Raw genomic sequence first — 20778 nt, 5'->3', positions numbered from 1 at the left:
ATATTTTCTGTTTATAATTATATCTCAAGTTGGTTTCCACTAGAACCAGTTTTTAAAAACTTACATATTAGCAGTTACCAATCACCTTTTATATTTAATATTGGTAATAGTTTTTTGAACTTTTCAAACGCGCAGTGGTTGAGTTTGGCAGATTGAAATATACTATGATTCGAGATATTTAATGAACACTAACAAAGAAAAAAGGGGCCACAGTGTATGATTTGATGAGAAGGTTTCACACTGTGAAAGGACTTTTAAGCATGCAACTTTAGTTGCCAATTAGTTGTGAGAGGTCGATCAAATCTCTTTTGGATGGTTCTCAAATGGAATGATAGGTATAAACTTTTGAAAGTGTTTGGACTTGTACATATGCCTAATAAATGTGATTAAAACTAAAAGTTATCTGTGAAACTCTAAAGTAGTCTAAACATTGGTTACCATGTGATACCAGCTTGCTTTCTCACACATTCCCACAGGGAGAGTGAGAGAGAGAAACTTGTTCATTATCTTAAACACTTATAAATTAGCAAACAGTGCTTAGGTCTTGCTTGTTATCTTGTGTCTGGATCTAAATTGCAATAATTTTGCAATCTTCGGATGGTAATGGACTAATGGTTATTGATGATCTGTTGTTACAAAAAGAAGTTGAACGAAATTTTAGGTGAGCTTAGTGCATGTTTGGAATGCCGTTTGAATTGACACAAAAGGAGATTTTCTCATTCCAAAGCAGAAAAATGAGAAGCAACAATTTGTTGCATTCACGTTCAACGGCCATTTGATGATTTTTCACAATAAATCAAACACACTCTTAATTACATTTCAGTTGAAGATAATTAGGAAAGAATGGCCATGGGGATGATGTTGATGATTTTCCATGCTTTTGACAGAACGTTTACCAGTAAATTGATACAAACGTGGCTTTCTGATTTCAAAGATGTTAAAATCAATAATTATGCCCTGATTAACAACGAAGAATGTTTCCGATGAAATTGGTAGTCACTTTAGTTAACACTATGGACTTGTATAGTGCCGGAAGTCAATCGTGTTGCAAACTGGGCCAGCTGCTAGTTCATTGCCATCCCTGTATTTTGATCACAAAAATATATTGAACTTGAATTTTATTTCTCCTTCAATTATAATTGTTTCTCCTTGTGGGCTGTGTGCTACACAACATGATGTGAATGTAATGCTTCAAGAGTGTGCTATGTTGTAGAAGATTGCTTAATTCAACTGTTTATCAGTATATTGCATCTATACTTCTGTCGAACCTCATTTTTAAAATTGTATTTGACATCTGATTTTGAAATTTTGACTTTTTCATTACAGGGATATGTGAAGCAGAAGTTATCATCCGGGGGCAAATATGTATCTGTAAATATTGGGCCCATTCAAGTTGTTTCCAGCGAACAGGTGGTTCTTCTGTCTTGTTCCATCCCCACTATTTATAACTCTGAAGTTAATTGTTCTAGCCTTTTTTCACTAAAATAACTTGAGGGGAAAGAAAGAAAGAGTGAGACATGTTAAGATTTTATTTACATTTATTAGAAGTCAGTTTAGTGTAGATTGATCCTCCAAGAGATTAAGTCTGGGTGAATACATCTTGATATGGAATATTGTTGCATTTTTCAGGTCCAAGCTGTATATAATGCCATGAGGATGGACAACAGGGTGAAATATTTTTTATAATTTGTCACATTGTTTGGTACAGAACACTACGATTGCAAGGTTTGCCGAAACATGTCTGCTTTTCACTAGCTAACCGTTAATTAACCCATGATATTGTTGTTATCAAATTATTCACGTTACATATCGGATTTCTTCTGTAATCCCTTAAAGTGTAACATGATTTGTTAATACTAGATAACCTAATAGCCACTAATTTTTTTCTTCTATTTATTGCAAAAGGGAAACAATTTTGTACAAAATGTTGTTGAAGGGTGGTCAAGTTTTCATAAATGGTGCTTTGCTTGCGACTAATTTAGTTTTCGAAATTTTAACGAGTGGAAGAAACAATTGGAGAAGAAAATCAGAATACTTTCTAGTTTCTACGATATATAGGATGTGGATGCCTTTTGAGATAGTGAGACGAGACGGCCTGGTTATTTCCTGTTTGGAAACTGTTTAGAAGCATAAGAAATTATGGATGAGACGTGGAATTTGTAACTATGGTTTAATTACTCTTTTGGTCTTATTGTTAAAAATATTTAATTTTAATTGTTATATGTATATATTTTTTGTTTGTCTTAATTTAGTTTTTATATCTTCATAAATTTTACTTTTTAGTTTTATAGTAATAGACACCAGAGACTAAAAAAAATAAAAATTATACGTATAAATTTTTTATAATAAAACTATTTGCTAATTAGCAAAACGTTTCATTATAAGGAAACCAAAATTACTTTTGCTAGTTGACGTTGAACAATTGAAATTTCGAGGCCAATGTATATTATTCGTGGTATTTCCCATACACGAACGTAAGTAGAATAAATTGTTTGGAGGTTTCATGTAGAAATTAAAAGCAAACTTTATATTGAAATAAAAGTACAACATTTGCGTTGACATTGAAGAATTGAAATTTCAAAGCCAATATATATATTAGTCGTAGTTCCCATACATAAACGTAAATAGAATAATTAGCATCCATTATTCCTTCTCTAAAAAAAAGCATCCGTTATTCCATTATTTATAAGCCGGCATTATTAGAGTTATCTGTCATTTCTTAGTATTTTTTTTATATTTCTGTTAATTGCTCGGTCCACTATATTTTATATCCCGTATGTTATTGTTTATATGACAATTTTATGCAGCAGAGTGTTGTGAGCCTAGTATGAGATTAATACGTAAATAAATACTTTTAATTCAGATGATAATTACTAATATTTGTTTGTCTACCAAGGCCCAAAACAGAACTATAAGGAAAATAAATTAACATGGAAACCGCAAGAGCCATTGGAATTCTTTTTTATACATCGGAAGAATCCATTTTTGTTATTAATAGATCAGGAAGAAGAAGAAAAAATAATTGAAAAAAAATCAAATAGTTGGTTATCAAAATTTCATTTATTCAATGACCATAATTAAATGAGGATATATGGTTCAAAAATAAAGATTAAAAATTCGTTTATTTACATCAAGTTTTTTTAGAAGTTATTCAAGGTTTACGGAAATTCTTACTCAAATAGAAAATTAATGTTTGTATAAGATAGAATATATATAAACAAACATCAGACAAACTAATAAACTAATTATTAGTTATAATAAATGAATAGCATGATTATGATTAGCAGCAAAAGTATATCGAAAGAGATATAGATATTCTTAGCAGCACTCACTTCAGCCACTTTCATTCTCTCTGTTTCTAATTCTTCTTTCTCGTTCAATAATTTTTTATGCTTTCTTTAAATTTTTTACTTTAATAATATCTTTGTCTTTTTGTGCTAGAAAGGCTGCACACAATCTAATTTGATCTCCAAAGTGGGAAGGTCTAGTAACTCATACGACCAAGCATTTCATGGTTCCTACGGAAAGTATTATGCTATTTTTGAGTAAATTGTACTTTTTTAGTAAATTATACTTTAATTTCTTGTTATTTGTTTCAAAAATATTCTGCCTCTTTATGCTAGAAATTTGCAAGGAAGTATATCGGTGAGGCTAGATATGATAAACTCATAAACCCGATAACATGATCAATTTGGATTGAATTTTCTTTTTTCTAATTTGAATAAAACATACAAATTACTATCACTCTTGTTAATTAATATTAATACAAAGGTTACTATTGTTAATAAGTAATAACTTTTTTTTTAAGTATATGTAGAAATTTTATTGAAAACTTTAAACATTCAAAATTAGATGAAATAATACAGTATGATAAAATAATTTAATATCAAATTTTAATAATTAATGTAAAAACACATGAAAAATGATATTATATTATGAAATGCCTTTATATTGTGAATCGTATGACGTTAGTTGATACGATTACATTTTTTTGTTGTTAATTTACTTTTTTAAACATACACACGGATATTTTGTATTTGTTCAAAAAGTAATTAAATATTTTAAAAAATATATATATAAAAAAAATCGATATAGAGTAACAATTATAAAATTATATTAGTTAACCTTCATTTGAAGTAAATTTAAAATAAAATAAAAATTACATAAATGTTAAATAATTTAAAAAAAAATAAATTAAGTTTTTGAAAATTTAAAGTGGATACCGAAATAAATATATATATACTCATCCTCATCCCTCTACCTGATTCAATAAATCGAATATTACCCATATTGTATCCATACTCGATCAAATTGAATATGATCAAATTGAATATTCCGTGTTAAAATTAGAACAGATTAAATAATTACTTACAAATAGATATTTATTTATCATCTCTAGTATCCTGTACATAATGGATATATGTTTCTTTAAGGATTTTTGGACTTCAAAAACTCTCATTACAATATAATTCATATATTATTATTATTTAATAAAAAAAGGTCATAATTTCTGAGCATTTTGCAAAAAAATAAAATTATTTTTGACTTAATAAAAAAGCATATAAAATAACATTAAAGTTCGATAAAATTACGAAAAACAAATTAATTAATTCAATATATTTCTATCCATCAGGCTTAGTGCTATTTCTGAAACACTTGAATATCCTATGTCATGTTCTTATTATCCACTCATTCCTAAAGTTTCAGATAGACACCCATTTTTAATCATACAAACCTTATCTACCCAACAAGTAAAGACAGTGTATATATCCTACGTGGTGTAGAATACTGTAAGAATTTTTAAGTAAAGTATTTTATTTATTTTTTTCACCTTCAGGAGTCCCTTAAAAAAGAAAACCTCAAGAAGAGCAAAAGAAAACACTATTTTTTTTTTGACAAAAAATTTATTTATTTATCAAAAAATAATTAACAAAAAAAAAAAGACTTAACAACAGCCCTACATAAATGCGTTCACATAATACTTGCATCATATCTTATTTATTTTTATATAGTATCTTTGTATCATTTTTAGTATTAGTTTTATTTTTGCCTATAAAATATATTTAATTAAGATGCGTGAATTGATTACAAAAAACATGTATTGTAAGGATAAGTGATAAGTCAAATTTCAACTTAAATAAAATTAAAAGGATTACGTGTGTTTAAATTGCCATTTAAAACTTATTAAACAAAGATTCACTTTCCAATATAAAAATTTGGAGAAACAACTCTTTCGTCTCATTAAGATGACCAGAAATAACATAGAACATAATTTTACAAACACACCATAAGACACGAGACTATATTTATCCTTATTACCACCAAATCAACTTAGTCAACACCATAATATAAAGGGAAGAGAATGATGAAATATCTGATTAGCAACAAAACAAAGAAAAAGATAAGATCGCATCTCCTGTGGGGTAATTTACAAGTTCGGTGCAATGTGTCTTTTCACATATAAGTTTTGTCTTAAAATCAAAGATATTTTTAACCCTTTAATTCTGTTTGTTTTAGGGTTAAACAGTTTCCATTAGACTAAACTCTTTGTCTTGTCGTCTCTTATTATTGATCATTAGCTTCCTTCTTTTTCAAGAGCTGAATTGACTTCATTTCTAATTTTAATCGATTCTTTTCGTCTTTGCCTTAGATAGCATTCCCCCCAGTTTTTCGTTTGGCAAATTCTCCCTTCCCCGCCCCAAATTTAATTCATTGAAAGATGAAAATCAAAATATATTATATATAATACAACAAATCTTTATAATAATTTGAAATTTAAAACCAATTCTTTTAGTAATTTTTTACCTTTTAAAATGTAGGAAATTGAATTAATTTTCCCATACCAAATTAGCTAGACGAAACGAAAAATTATATCCAAACCTGTATTTAATTTAAAATCCATTTTAAATGATTTATTTTTATTAAATTTGGTTTGACTTAATTTTTGAATTTTCTGCCGTCAGCGTGTTTTGAAATTTCTCACTAGCCACTCACATACAAGTCATTAGCCCTATGCACAAGAAATAAGAAAACACACAATAAAAAGAAGAATAAGAAATGGATCGAAATATTTGTTTTCTAAGTATAAGAAACACACCATTTTTAGATGTCATTATATGCAATTATTAGTTAAATTCTATAATTTATATGCATTTTAAAATTAAAATTAATTACTTTAATTACCATTATTAAACCATTCAAGTAAACCTAAAGATGATAGTTAAAGTAAATAGATAAAAAGTTTAATCAGATTTTCGTTACCGTAATGTTTTCTATAAAAGAAAAAGGGTATTTTATTAATCTTAACATTGATAAATTAGTAATGGATTATCTATTATTATACGTATAATATATTGGTGAGAAAAGGCAGAAAATCGTGGTTCATTCTTCGAAGTTGCAACTTTCCATTCCATTGGGACAAGATGAAACGGACAAAATGAGATCTTTCATGGAAAGATGACAGAGAGAGGTAGAATAACAAAGAACCTGTTCCCACTTCCCATGGGTCAAATGTGTACAGAGGAAAAACAATCCATGGTTCCTCGTGCAGTGTCGGCAGAGCTCATCCATCATCACCAGTCACCACCCTCCACCTGTGACACTTTCCACCCACAATTTACAATTATAAACCACAACACCACAAATTCAAAAGCAAAACCTAACTAGAAAAATAAAATAATAATAAATTAATATGGTAATTAAAACTGTAAGTAGCGCATCATTATTATCATATGAAAATAGGTAAGTCTCATCTCACTACTACTATTCACTGCACCGTTTTTACTTAAAAAATAAATAAAAAATAAAAAAGTAAAACGCAACGTAACGCAACGCAGCGCCGCGCCCTAACAGAAAGTGGCGTCGCCGCCGCGAGTATGATTGGACATAGGCGGAATCTGGAAGTGCCACAGCCTGCCAACACCTTTGACCAAATTCTTCCGACAGAGAAACTCCTCCGCGTAAATCTTCTCCACCTTCCGATCCACATCGTGCAGGAACACGTGCGTCACACCGGATCCCTTCCTGTCCCTCGCCATGACCGCGGCGGAGAAGATCGCCGCCATCCTCCCGGGCGCCTCCGCGAAGTAGCCCTTGGGCGCGTCGATCATGACGAGGTCCCACTCCGTGGTGTAGACCTCGTCCGGGAGGTTGTGCAGCGCCAGGCGGCAGCGCTCGTTGCCGCGGAGCGTGGCGGAGGCCGGCGAGCAGGCGGCCTCGGAGCGGTAGCTGGAGAGTAGGTGGTCGGCCTCGCGGAGCTGCGTGCGGTAGCGGACGGTGTGGGCCCGGAGATCGGGGGCGTCCTTGAGCACGGTCTGGACCCATTTAGGGTCCTCCTCGAGGAAGAGCGTTTTCCCCCGCGGGTTGAGGCCGGCCCACATGAGGGAGTCGTGGCCCAGCCCAAAGACGAGGAAGTTAGCAGGGCGTTTGAGCGATTGGAGGACGTCGAAGGTGATAGTTATCTCGGAGAGGGACTGTTGCGGGACTACCTGGGAGGTGGCGTAGTGGAGTATCGCTTTCAGCTGGGTCGATGTGGGGCTAACACTCCCACCCCCCTGTTGCTGCCTCAGCATGCATAGGAAGTTGCTGCTGCTGTTCTCCGAGCTTTGGATGAGGGTGGCGATGAAGAGCGACCCTCCGATGATGCCCACGATCGCCGACACCCACAGGAACCACCCACGCTTCCTCATCCTCTCATTGCTCCCTTGCATTGCGTTGCTGCTCTGCATTCTCAGGCGCTGGAACTAAATTATTATATTAAGACACTGCTCATTAGGTGCTCGTAATTTCGCTAATGCGCTGCACCTCCGTACGCTTCGTGTAGCCTTCCCATTGGACCAGACACTCCTCGTTTTGAAATTTAAAAACCTAATTGAGAAAATGTTTGTCAGTCGTGTCGCCATCCTCGCACCACCACGTGCTGCTACACTATTCCTGACCCCGTCTATACTTTTTAAAAATTTTCCATTTTTCTCACCATATTAATGACTGCATTTTTTAAAACCATTTTTACTAATCCGCATTCATTAACCTTAAACATGATTATATTTGGTAAACAGTGTTCGACTTTTTCCTCGGATGTCATGTCGTTTCGCCGCTCTTCCTTGCGTAATTCATTCTTCTTTTATTCGCCCATCACACTTTTGGGACAATCCTTTCTCTGACGAAGCCAAGAACAAAATAAAGTTAATTTTTACTTTCTTCTTTGTCTCGCCAGACCAGACGCGAGATCTTACTTCAAACATCGTTTTTGTAGCCAACTATTTTTTTTTAGGCTTTTTGACCTGACTAAATAAAAAAAAATACAAAATACACGAATTAAATTTTAAAAAAAATTATTTACTTAAATAGATAGTTTTGGACACGCAGGCACCAATGTGACAGTGAAAACGCCTGGGGGTGGGCCTTTTTTTAAAAAACTCCTCCCCCCAGGCACCTTCTTTTGGTGATGTGGCATGGATACATGTAAACGAAAAACGCATGGGGAGAGGCGCTTTGTTGACGTGGCAGGTGTGAGGAGAAAACGCCCCCCTGGGGGCCATGTACACGTGGCATGTGTGGGGAGAAAACGCCCCCCTGGGCGTCTTGTACACTTGGCAGGAGTGAGGAGAAAACGCCCCCCCTGGGAGCCTTGTACACTTGGCAGGTGTGAGGAGAAAACGCCCTCCTGGGCGCCTTGTACACTTGGCAGTCCTTCACTGACGGAGCCTGTGGGGTAGGCGTTTTCAAGATATCACCTCCCCCTGATTGCAACTTGGTGCATACTCGTTGTTTACAAAACGCCTCAATGCCAGGCGCTATCAAATTCAGAGTAGTTAAATGTATTGGGTTGCACAAAATTCATTTGTTCAGTTTGTGGCCCAGCTCATTTTTTATTTGGTGGTCCAGGTGCAAGTAAGTAATATATTTAAATTTTTGTAATTTAAATTTTAATTTTTATAATATGTTGTATGTTTGTATCATTGTTGATTTTGTAAAGTAGAGTGGTGTAAAAATTTAAATTTAAATTTTTTTTAAATATGAAGTTGAAGACGTAAGTTATACACGTGGAACGGACCGTTCTGAAAAGCACGTATTCAGAACGGGCCGTTCCGGTTTTTAAAGAAAGGTTGTTAATTTATGCTTTGGAACGACCCGTTCTCCTTTTAGAACAGGTCGTTCCAGAACAAAAATTAACCTCTGATGAGCTCTCTGAGAACGGGCCGTTCCGTTCTGAATTTCAGAACGGGCCGTTTTGGGTTCACAGATCAAACACCTTTGTTGCAATGAGAATGACCCGTTCTGAAATTAGAACGGCCGTTCCAGTGCCCCAATTAATATTTTTTTAAATGAAAAAGTTTTATAATTTGATTTTTATAATTGAATATATGTATTTATTGCAATGTTAAAAATTGTGATATTATACTGAATATTTGAAATTTTAAAATTTGAGACACAATATTAATGAAATATTTATTTTGATTTGTATTTTATCATGAATGTCTCGTAGAGGTATTGATTACGTACCTGATAGTGACGAAGAAGTAGACATTGTTCCATCAAATAAGTATGGACAGATGAACAATTTTTGGCGTCAATGAGAAGTGCAATGGCAGCTAGACAGGCTGAAGAAGCTCGAGAACAGGAGCCATTGTCTCCGTTGTCACCCCCTACACCAAAACTTGGGGATGATGACGAAGAGACATCTAGTACACGTGACATTGGCCGTGTTATTCCTGGACCAGCTGGTTTGGTCGAAGCTACAATGAGGAAAAGGGAATCTGAAAATCCCTTGCCAACAACACAAGAGTTTTTGGCTGATTTTAACGGACCTGCGATGTTGGTGTTCAACTTTAACCCGTGGTGCTATGCTATGCATTATGTGAAATCTAGAGGTTTGTTTAGCATATTAAGTTTCATGTGTGTAAATTTAATGATGCAAATAATGTTAACTATAATTTTTATTTTTTTAACAATAGGTCTACCTGAAGTGACAACATTAATTAATAACAACCACAATTTAGAAAGAGTCCCAACAGTTGTTGCTTTTGTGGAGTCTATGACCCCAACTGGACAAGGAAATTATACTATTAATTTAAAGGTATAGTTAGTGAATTTGTTATACATTAAAAGAAATTTTTTTTGTAATTAATTGTAAATATTTATTTCAGGACCCAACTGCAGCGATTGGTGCAAGCTTACATTACGAAGTTAAGCAACACCGACAATATGGGGAAGACATTGTTGTGGGGTGTGTGTTAATTCTGAAACAAGTAAAATTTGTTGTATAAAATTAAATTATATGTTATTTATGTGTTGAATTGAATTTGTTTTTTTTTTTCTTCAGGTTGTCGTGTTTGCCCCCAGGCGTTTCCGTGGTCCTTACTTGCTTAATATAACTAAAAATAATGTAAAACGGGTGAGTAGTGTTAGTTAAATATAATTTATTTTGTAAGTAATATTGTTTAATAAATGTATGTTACATTTTTTGCAGGTTATTCCGAAGGATATCTGATTTGATGAGAAAAAATATTTGTAATTTAGTTTTAGGTTTATTGTTAATTCAGATGGTTGTAATGTAAATTTTATTGTGGATTGTAATATTTAAATTTGGATAATATTATTATTAAATATTCGTAAAATTATGCACTTTAGTTATATGTATTTATTGTTGTTGTTTTTTAATTTTGTAATGAAAAAAAAATTGTTAAATTATGCACTTCATATTATTTTATTATTTTAGTTTGGGTCCATCTGCCTATAAATATAAGTGTGTGTGTGTGTGTGTGTTTTATGTTCAGACACTTTCTCTTCAACTTAAGATAGAAATATTGTAGTAGTGATTTCGAAGAATGTGTTCAGCAACAGTGTTTGCTCTTGTGTTTCAAAATGTTCAGATATTTGAAACTCAGTACGGTCTTGATTATGCCATACAAATGCCATCTAGTGGGAGAGTTATCAAACTTAACGAAGACATGACACTTGTTGATTTGTTGAATGAGGTACATAAGAGGTTGATCAAAGGGGATAGCAAACGCATAAGTCAAGTTCATTATCGTTGTCCAGTTAGATATGAAGATGGAGGAAAGCAATATACTCCATATCCTTTAACCTGTGATGAAGATGTGGCATTCATGTTTCACAAATTTGCAGAAGACCCGAATGAATTACTACTGAATTTGTTTGTTACTTTTGAAGATCCGGAGCCTCAACAATTGCAGATGTGAAACATGGTCAATTCATTTGAAAGACAACTAAACTTCATGTAGGTTACCGTATACGTTAACAATCAATGTTTTATTGTTTGTATCGTTGTTTATTTTGTAAACAGTCAGTGTTTACTTTGTTAACTTCATGTTATTGTTGTCGTTGTTGTTAAACAATAGTCAAGTGTTTGTTGAAATTTAAAAGTATTGTCTTAATTTGAATGTAGTACTAAAGTGTTGAAGTATGAATAATATTTACGTGTGTGATTAAGAAATGTCATAATATTTTCCTTACAATGAAAAATAACAATCGAAAATGTAAAGCATAAAGTAGGTTAAACGAACGGCCCTGATCGCACTGACAGAATCAATGGTGTAGATCATCTAGAATTTAAATCCGTCATTGTTCATGGCTCAGAAGTGTTGTCTCGTAGTAGCAGGGGAAACGAACGGCCCTGATCGCACCGACAGAATCAACGGTGTAGATCATCTCGAATTTAAATCCCTCACTGTTCATGGGTCAGAAGTGTTGTCTCGTAGTAGCAGGGGAAACGAACGGCCCTGATCGCACCGACAGAATCAACGGTGTAGATCATCTCGAATTTAAATCCCTCACTGTTCATGGGTCAGAAGTGTTGTCTCGTAGTAGCAGGGGAAACAAACGACCCTGATCGCACCGACAGAATCAACAGTGTAGATCATTTCGAATTTAAATCCCTCATTGTTCATGGGTCAAAAGTGTTGTCTCGTAGTAGCAGGGGAAACGAACGGCCCTAATCGCACCGACAGAATCAACGGTGTAAATCATCTCGAATTTAAATCCCTCACTGTTCATGGGTCAGATGTGTTGTCTCCTAGTAGCAGGGGAAACGAACGGCCCTGATCGCACCGACAGAATCAACGGTGTAGATCATCTCAAATTTAAATCCCTCACTATTCATGGGTCAAATGTGTTGTCTCCTAGTAGCAGGGGAAACGAACGGCCCTGATCGCACCGACAGAATCAACGGTGTAGATCATCTCGAATTTAAATCCCCCACTGTTCATGGGTCAGATCTGTTGTCTCCTAGAAGCAGGGGAAACGAACGGCCTTTATCACACCGAAAGAATCAATGGTGTAGATCATCTCAAATTTAAATCCCTCACTATTCATGGGTCAGATGTGTTGTCTCCTAGTAGCAGGGGAAACGAACGACCCTGATTGCACCGACAGAATCAACGGTGTAGATCATCTCGAATTTATATATGTCACTGTTCATGGGTCAGATGTGTTGTCTCCTAGTAGCAGGGGAAACGAACGGCTATGATCGCACCGACAGAATCAACAGTGTAGATCATGTATTTTTTAGACAAATGCACTGTTCATGAGTCTATAAATATACGAATGCCATTGAAAATATTTCACGATCCAACTTATTTGGCTTTTGTTTGTTTTGTTATCTGATTTGTTGCATAGCTGCTGTGTTTGTTAATTAGTATCTGTTAAATTTCGTTTAAATCATGTCTTTCATTTGTGTAGTGTATTACAATGGTACAATTAACCAAACTGCTGAGGGTTGTTCATTCGTGGGTAGTCATAAAACAATACGTATTAGTCGTGGTATTGATGTTGAATATTTAAAGAATAAAATTCATGGAAAGTTACATTTTAATGTTAATCAAATTATCTCCAACATACAATGTAGATATTTACGTTCTCTTGATCCTGTATCATATGAAAGTGTTGATGTATGTGTTGATGAAGATCTTGAGTGTATGTTTGATAGCTTTGAGAGACAATATAAAATGAATATGATTGAATTGTATGTTCATGTAGATGTGGTTGTGCCATCTTCAATTCATGTTAATGAAACTCAGGCAACCACTAGTCATCATGAATTTGAACAAACAACATCTTATCCGGTAAGTAACATCCCTAATTTACAATCCAGAAATGTTCCAATCTCACCCCCAATAAATAATCCTGACTCAAACATTGATTTTGAGACAAACTTGAGTGACGATGATATCAATCTGGGACAAGTTGATGAAGCCAACGATTTGAATTCATCTGATACAGAGGATGAAGAAGATGTCAATGCAAACAAGAATGTGAGGGTGCAATCACCATATGAAGTTGAACCTCCCCAGCCAACTGAATCAGGTTTATTTCAAGTTCTATTAGTTTGATAAATAATATGGGTACTTACTTAACATTTTTTTCCCATGTAAGACCTTCAAATAATCCATTTTGGACAGAAACTTCACACTACAGTTATATTGACTGGAGTCATCCAGATCAAGAGAGTTGGTATCGTGGTTTAGATGTCCCTAATTCTTGGAGAGTTGGCGATGAGCTGTATATCGAGCTTCGTTTTCACACAAAAAATGATGTACAGATGGCTGTTAAACATTATTCTATGAATGCACATCAAACTTTTGTTATTGTTGAGTCTGGCCAAAGGGTTTTCTCTGTCAAATGCCCTAATAACAATGAAGGTTGTCCTTGGAAACTAAGGGCAATTATGTCTAGTAAATTGAACAACAAATGGGTCATCAAGAAATGGGGCGGGACACAAACATGTATTAACCCCATGCTATCTCAAGATCACAACAAATTGGACTCTGAGTTCATATGTTGTTGTATATTAGGTAAGTGCATATTTAACTTTGCAGTTAAAACTGATCATATCACTTTTTCTAACATGGTTAGCATTTATTTGTAGGTATGGTTAGGGAAGATGCTTCCATTTCGATTTCTCTAATTCAAGAAAGAATTAGTGGACAATTCAACTATAAGGTGTCGTATCGGAAGGCATGGAAAGCCAAACAAAAGGAAATTGAGAGGGTTTATGGTGACTGGAGTCACTCATATGATCTTCTACCAAGGTGGTTGGACAGGATGGTTGAATGTTGTCCTGGGTCTGTGTATAAACTTGAAACCACTGAGTACGTGTCAAACAATATAGTGGATCCAAATTTCCGTCAATTTCGTCGAGTCTTTTGGATATTTAAACCAGCATGTGATGCCTTCAACTACACTAAACCCATTATACAAATAGATGGGACATTTTTGTATGGAAAGTACCGAGGCACACTACTAATCGCTACAACACAAGATGGAAATGCTCGTGTGTTACCACTTGCATTTGCAATAGTAGAAGGAGAAACACTAAGCGATTGGTCATGGTTTTTGTCTAACATTCGTCGGTATGTTACGAGAAAACAAGGTATTTGTTTAATAAGTGATCGACACCAAAGCATAAAGTCAGCAGTGGCAAATGCCCAAGGGTGGCAACCACCTCAAGCATATCATGTATATTGCATTCGACACATCGCTAGCAACTTCAACCACCGATTCAAGAATACTAAACTTAAAGAAGAATTGATTAACATAGGTACTAAACGATTTATTATTTTTTATATGGTGTACTATTTACTTTAATTTTATAAATATTAATACATAAACTTCTTATATGGCAGGGTACACAACCAACACGCATAGATTTGAAAGAAGGTTGGAAAGGTTCCGTGAGGTGAGCCCTGAAATTTGTCGTTGGATTGATGGCATTTCCCTTGAAAAATCGCACACGACGAAGAAGGACGTCGATATGGACACATGACAACAAATTTGTCCGAGGCAGTCAACAAAGTGCTTAAGGGTGCACGAAACTTGCCTATAACTGCGCTAGTTAAATGCACGTATGCTAGGTTGGTGGAGTATTTTATTCAAAGGTTAGGTCATGCAAACGCTGACCTTGCTCTGGGTAAACGTTACTGTCAGAAGTTAATGGATGCTATGGAAACAAATCAACAACAAGCAACCTCTCATTTCATTCGCAGGTATGATTATGAGTGTACAAGATTTGAAGTTGAAGAAATCTTCAATGCAGTCACACAACGAGGTGGGAAGGTTTTCAATGTTATTTTAAATGAAAAAAAATGTGAGTGTGGTGCTTTTCAGGCGTATAGATATCCATGTTCACATGCAATAGCAGCTTGTGCACACGTTCGTATAGAACCATTAACTTTTATTGATGCCGCATATACTAACGAATACATCAAAGCGGCATATTCAGGTCAATGGTTCCCACTTGGAAGTGAAGAAAATATTGAACCTAATAATGGACATCGTATACTCCCAGATGAGACAATGATACGTACAAAGGGACGCCCAAAATCCACCCGCATTAGAAATGAAATGGATTGGAATGTATCTCAAAGGAGGCAACGATGTGGACATTGTAGGTGTGAAGGGCATAATAGAACCAATTGCCCTGTGCTGGCTGAAGATGTAATCAATAACGCATGACAAGTTTGTATGTTGCTGTGTATTTAAAGAATAAAATTCCTCCAAAGTTAATTCATATGTCAATTCTAGTTCAATTAAACTGTCTATTATACAATAAAATACTTACAACAACGTTTACAGTAACTTTAAAAAAAAAATACAAATTACTTCTTCAACGTATTATCGTATTTCTGGAGCGTGTAACCAGCGTGGTCCGATGGCATATCAACTATAAAAAAAAGTTAATATTAGTAAAGTAAACATTTAGGTAAATAAATAAATATAGAACGATCAATTACGTTTAAGTACTAACAACTTATTATTCAAATTACCTATTCATTTCTCCGCATGTGCTGCTCATGGGGACTTAGGATACATTGCCGTTGTCTATGGCGAGCACCACGATCTGGGTTCCTCCGAACTAACTCATCACCATCTCCCTCAGGGCTTCCAGCTTCTGCTGCTAATGTTGTATTCAAATCATGCCCTAAACCTGGATGATGGGATGACGAACCCCCACCATAAAATCCTTCTACCATAAATGAGGGCTGTCCAAAACGATAATCTCGATAATTCATCATAGGTGCTGATGGAGAGATCATGTCTGGAACATATGGAGAAGGTGTAAACTAGAACATACTACCACCCGACATACTCGGGACATGACCCATCGACTCCGATGCCGGGAAATTACTTGCACCAGACACTCCTGCTGTGTCAAACCCAAAAGATGTGTCTTGTACAGTACCATACACATATTGTGTCACATCTGCATCCGGGGTCAATGTAGTCGGATAATATGTCCCAGTTGGTGGCTCAGTCGGAGGAACTGGCATCTGTAAACCCTGGTGTTCAACTCGCCTTCGTCGACGACTTAGTCCCTTTCCTTCTCGTCGACCCGCCCCAATGTGCTCCACCTGAACTGCGTCTGGTTGTGGTAATGTTGTAGCTGGAGCCGGTGTAAAAGGGAAACTCACCCTGCTCACCTCGTCTCGCAACTGCAAGCAGTGACCGATCCTCTTATGCATCAAGGTAAAATCAAAGAAATCCCTATGTTCTTCACTGGTGCCATGATACATGTGTTCCAGAACATCGGTCTACAAATAACATAATAAATATCATCAGAACACTACATTTGTAAATATGTCACAAGTAATTATTTAAATACATGCGTACATTTGTACTAACCACATATCCTTCCTTTGCACTAGAAGGAGAAATCCATCGCCTTGTATGTTTCCTATACCAAACCATGTATTCTGAGCTATTGCTCAAGTGTGGTGTATCACACGCAGGTTGTGTCCATACACGATGATGTCGTGACTGCCACTCCTGCACAAATTGAACGTGCATGCGTGACCAGTCCGTGTTATCCTTGCCTCTCAATGAAAGATCATGCAATTTCTCCGGATGAATAGGAGGCGTAGGAATGTGTTGGACCATCCCAAATTGTCGCATGACACGATCTGCATAATGATACTCGACGATGTGGAAATTAATCAATGGGACAGTTGACCTCCATACTTGTGAGTCCTCAAAACAGTAAGTAGGTAATGTAGGTAGTAACTCCAAGTATGGTTGCCATACAAACTGCAAAATAACAAAACAATTAAGTACTTAGGAATTATCATTTATAATCACAATTTTTTAATCTACATCTTCAATATAATATTATAATTTACATCCTCTCTTTTTAAACGGTCAAAATACTCTCTATACTTCACAATTTTTTCTTTTGTTTCCTCTCTAGGTTTATGCAAGGCATAATTCCACCTGTTATAAAAATAAAAAAACCATTAATTCTTCAATTTCCAAATTAATTCTAAATATATTTATTCTTAAATCGATCACAAGTAATATAGTTACTAACCTTGCCCCTAGAGGAACATGAAATGTAGATAAAGGTGGATGAGGTGGTGCAATAAATGGAAACCGATACCATGCCCATAATTGCAATAAAATACCTGACCCTGCAATTTCCTTGTGATCATAATTCGTCGCCACGCACAACTCCCTATACATATTTGCCAGGACGCATGACCCCCAACTCATTTGACCACAAACATCTAGGTCTTCGAGGAAACTCAGGTATCTGAGGGATACAAAAGAGCTAGAGTGATCAGTTGATAAATATCCCCCGATCATGCGTAAAATGAACGCTCTAGTATAGCGTTCTAACTGTTCCTGGCTATGTATATGCTCAGAAACATCCGAAAAGTGCCGGTCAATCCAGCTCATCCTCAATCGACCGCTAGCAAGCATTGCCTCAGAGGGTGTCATGTTAAGAAGGCGCTGCACAAGAGCTCCTCAATCCATACTCGCGTATCCAGTAATGGGTGCCCCAGAGATCTTCAACCCAAGTAAAATTGCAACATCCTCCAACGTGATAGTACACTCACCGAAGGGCATGTGAAACGTGTGGGTCTCTGGTCTCCATCGCTCAACTAACGCAGATATTAAATGATTATCCACAGGAAAGTAACTAATCTGCGCCATCCCCATAAAACCAGCCCTCTGTAGAAGATCCTGAACAACAGCTGGAATGTCACCACCACGCAACTCTGATTGTTTTGCACTTCTAACCTTCAAAACCCTATCCTCAGCTCCATTCCATATATGCTCAGATATATGGAATGGTTGAAGCCTTAATAATGAATCATCGATGGGTCCTGCATGAATTATCTGTCTAGACATCCTGATATAATTCAACAAACAAACAAATTAAATATTAAACTCAAACAACTAATTAATTATAAATTTTATAAATGCCTAAATACCTAATTTAATCCCTCATAATAATTCAAAATTTTCAATTGAAATCCTTCATTACTGCAATGAGAACGGCCCGTTCTGAAAATGGGCCGTTCTCATTGCACAAAAAGTGTCTAAATTTGGGTTTTGGAACGGGTCGTTCTGAAAGCAGAACGACCCTTTCTGACCCCTTCCATTTTTCACTAAATGAAACAACCAGAACGGCCCCACAACGGCCCATTCTACTTTCAGAACGGGCCGTTCTGAAAGTAGAACGGGTCGTTCTGATTTCACAACAGCCCGTTCCAGATCCAAAATAACACCTGTTTAGTTCAATCAGAACGGCCCGTTCCAAAAACAGAACGGCCCGTTCCACACCCAGAAACCAGTATCGAATAGCCCTAAACATTTTGTATTTAAATTTTTTTCTAACTTTAAAATAAATAAACTAAAAGACATACCTGATAACAACGTGTAAATATACTTTTGTGGGCAATCAAATTTTTTAAGACCACTGGTAAAACCGTTTTCTCAAAGCACCGAGACTTCAAGCGTTTTCTCAATATCTTGTGATGTGCCCCTTTACTCTTCTGGACACCATTTAAACACAAAATGCGGGGGGGACCCCTGCCACGTGTAACAGATGGCGCCTAGGGGGAGGAGCTTTCAGCTCAAGTGTGCCATGTAAGCAAAACGCCTGGGGGGAGGCGCCTTCAGTGTGTGCCACATCAGCACACATGGCGCCTGGGGGGGAGGCGCCTTCAGCTCATTCGTGCCACGTGTATAAAACGCCTGCCCCCCAGCGCTTTTAGTTCACCCTGCCACATCAGCATACAAGGCGCCTGGGGGGAGGAGTTTTCTAAAAAAAACGCCCACCCCCCATGCGTTTTCACTGCCACGTTGGCGCCTGCGTGTCCAAAACTACCTATTTGGGTAAATAGTTTTTTTTTTAATTTATTTCGTGTATTTTTTTTTATTTACACAGGTCAAAAAGCCTTTTTTTTATCACCCTTTTATTACTGTTACTTAAAAGCTACTCTCAATTTTGATAGCTCAGAAAAACAAACTTAATGTGAAACTCTCCAAAGAGATTCATTACCATATTCAACTGGAGATATTTCTTGATAATAAAAATAAAATGAGAAACGACACAATTTTCTGCCATAATTACCTTTCTATTTTTATTTTCACATAATCATCTTAACACTCAATTTTATTTTATTTTTTAATTTCACTCTTTGTACTGGGGTCCTTAATTTCAAGTCACAATTCACTATCATAGTAAAGAGTACAGACAAACATGGGGCAATACCGTAAAACTAGCTTCCAAACTAAGCAGGTACTTTGTGATTACAAATAGCTCTTAATGTATGTTTCAATATTAATTATCTTATTTTTAATCATCTGAGTCTGAGTGACATCTTCCCGATTTTCATATCATTATGCAATACTGGTTCTAGATATTTAAATTTAGGAATTTGAACTTAATCATGATGTGACATCTCCTCTCTTTTACTTTCAAAAACATATTTCTTTTGTCTCTTCATAAAATTACATTTCACTTACTTTATTATCTTACTTCTATTAACTAACCAAAACCTATTTGTTTCTTATAAGTTTGTCTTTATTTAAAAATAAATAAATCACATCACACCTTAAAAAAATGTTATATAAAATAAAATATTTAGACTTAAATCTTATAAATTCTTTAAAAAAATAAATTTTAAATATAATAAAACTCAATATATTTTCACTTCATAAAGTCAAAAATTGAGTGATAAGAGAATTTTTTTATAGCTAGACTATTTCAACTTGTAATCGGGATATTTATAAAGGATATTACTTGATTTAGTCTCTACACACTTCTTGCTATAGACTAGTAAACAAGTAGATTGTCTCAATCTGTAATCAAGATGTGTTATTTGAAAAATTATTGTATAAAATTACTTTTTATAACCCACTTAATTCTTCTACTTAGAATAAGTCGTTATCTCCTCAACTATGAATTCATATTCCACATCAAATTTAATCATTAATGATTATAATTGAGTATCAAAATAAGTTACCCAATAATAATACAAATTTTTTACAAAATTTCTACTAACTACTTGTGCAACTAATATACTTGCCAAAATTGCTTAACATCCATCACGTAAATACTGTACTAACTTTTTAATGATGTGAACAAGAAAAATTATTAATCATCTCAACCTAACTACAACCTAATGCCTAGCTTAGCATCATATATCAATGTATATATAGCATCTTAACTTAATAACATTTCAACTAAGGCAACAACAACTAAAAAATCAAGCATACAACATCTAACAACACAACATCTCATGCGTTGTCACAAATTATAACTAAGAGATATTTTACATCACAAATGAAAAGTGTAAGTGACTTGACCCTATTAAACCAAATTTTAACAGTTTGACCCCTCTAACTTATTATGTCAACAACAAATTTGGATATCAACCCACAACACAACATGATTTTTTGGATTTCATCACTTGAATTAGGAAAGTTCGTTACTCGTTGTTAGGAATAACAGTTTAGGTATGGACCCATTAC

The 20778-nt window shown here is 35.3% G+C and overlaps 4 protein-coding genes across 5 annotated transcripts; 2 read left to right on the top strand and 2 right to left on the bottom strand.

Moving 5' to 3' along the window:
• Positions 1 to 6698: 6698 nt before the first annotated feature.
• Positions 6699 to 7827, bottom strand: LOC109810703 (arabinogalactan O-methyltransferase 1). The gene has a single exon (XM_083068821.1). The coding sequence runs from the start codon at positions 7725 to 7727 to the stop codon at positions 6846 to 6848; it is 882 nt and encodes a 293-aa protein (XP_082924947.1). The 5' UTR covers positions 7728 to 7827; the 3' UTR covers positions 6699 to 6845.
• Positions 7828 to 7962: 135 nt separating this feature from the next.
• LOC109810717 (uncharacterized) lies at positions 7963 to 11953 on the top strand. Of its 2 annotated transcripts, XM_083068823.1 has the most exons (5): positions 7963 to 9872; positions 9957 to 10078; positions 10149 to 10228; positions 10325 to 10396; positions 10472 to 11953. In XM_083068823.1, exons 1-4 carry the CDS (start codon positions 9575 to 9577, stop codon positions 10374 to 10376), a joined length of 552 nt encoding a protein of 183 aa, XP_082924949.1. In that variant the 5' UTR covers positions 7963 to 9574; the 3' UTR covers positions 10377 to 10396; positions 10472 to 11953. The 2 variants fall into 2 exon arrangements, with proteins under 2 accessions (XP_082924949.1, XP_082924948.1); XM_083068822.1 differs by having other exon boundaries at positions 7963 to 10078.
• A 2828-nt stretch (positions 11954 to 14781) lies between these two features.
• LOC145955153 (uncharacterized) lies at positions 14782 to 15474 on the top strand. Its single transcript, XM_083069861.1, has one exon. The coding sequence runs from the start codon at positions 14782 to 14784 to the stop codon at positions 15472 to 15474; it is 693 nt and encodes a 230-aa protein (XP_082925987.1).
• A 2286-nt stretch (positions 15475 to 17760) lies between these two features.
• Positions 17761 to 18147, bottom strand: LOC109810716 (protein MAIN-LIKE 1). The gene has a single exon (XM_020374259.2). The coding sequence runs from the start codon at positions 18145 to 18147 to the stop codon at positions 17761 to 17763; it is 387 nt and encodes a 128-aa protein (XP_020229848.2).
• Between the last annotated feature and the right edge of the window lie 2631 nt (positions 18148 to 20778).

This window comes from Cajanus cajan, chromosome 2, assembly GCF_000230855.2.
Source record: "Cajanus cajan strain Asha chromosome 2, NIPB_CcT2T_4, whole genome shotgun sequence".
Lineage (NCBI taxonomy): Eukaryota > Viridiplantae > Streptophyta > Magnoliopsida > Fabales > Fabaceae > Cajanus > Cajanus cajan.
This window is presented reverse-complemented; position numbering and strand designations above follow the sequence as displayed.

Excerpts from the sequence above, each read along its gene's own strand:
- LOC109810703 (XM_083068821.1), bottom strand. The coding sequence starts at position 7,727 with ATGCAGAGCAGCAACGCAATGCAAGGGAGCAATGAGAGGATGAGGAAG.
- LOC109810717 (XM_083068822.1), top strand. The coding sequence starts at position 9,575 with ATGAGAAGTGCAATGGCAGCTAGACAGGCTGAAGAAGCTCGAGAACAG. Across the intron at positions 10,079-10,148 it reads ATTATACTATTAATTTAAAG|GACCCAACTGCAGCGATTGG; the intron begins GTATAGTTAGTG and ends TATTTATTTCAG. Across the intron at positions 10,229-10,324 it reads GGGGAAGACATTGTTGTGGG|GTTGTCGTGTTTGCCCCCAG; the intron begins GTGTGTGTTAAT and ends TTTTTTCTTCAG.
- LOC145955153 (XM_083069861.1), top strand. The coding sequence starts at position 14,782 with ATGACAACAAATTTGTCCGAGGCAGTCAACAAAGTGCTTAAGGGTGCA.
- LOC109810716 (XM_020374259.2), bottom strand. The coding sequence starts at position 18,147 with ATGTCTAGACAGATAATTCATGCAGGACCCATCGATGATTCATTATTA.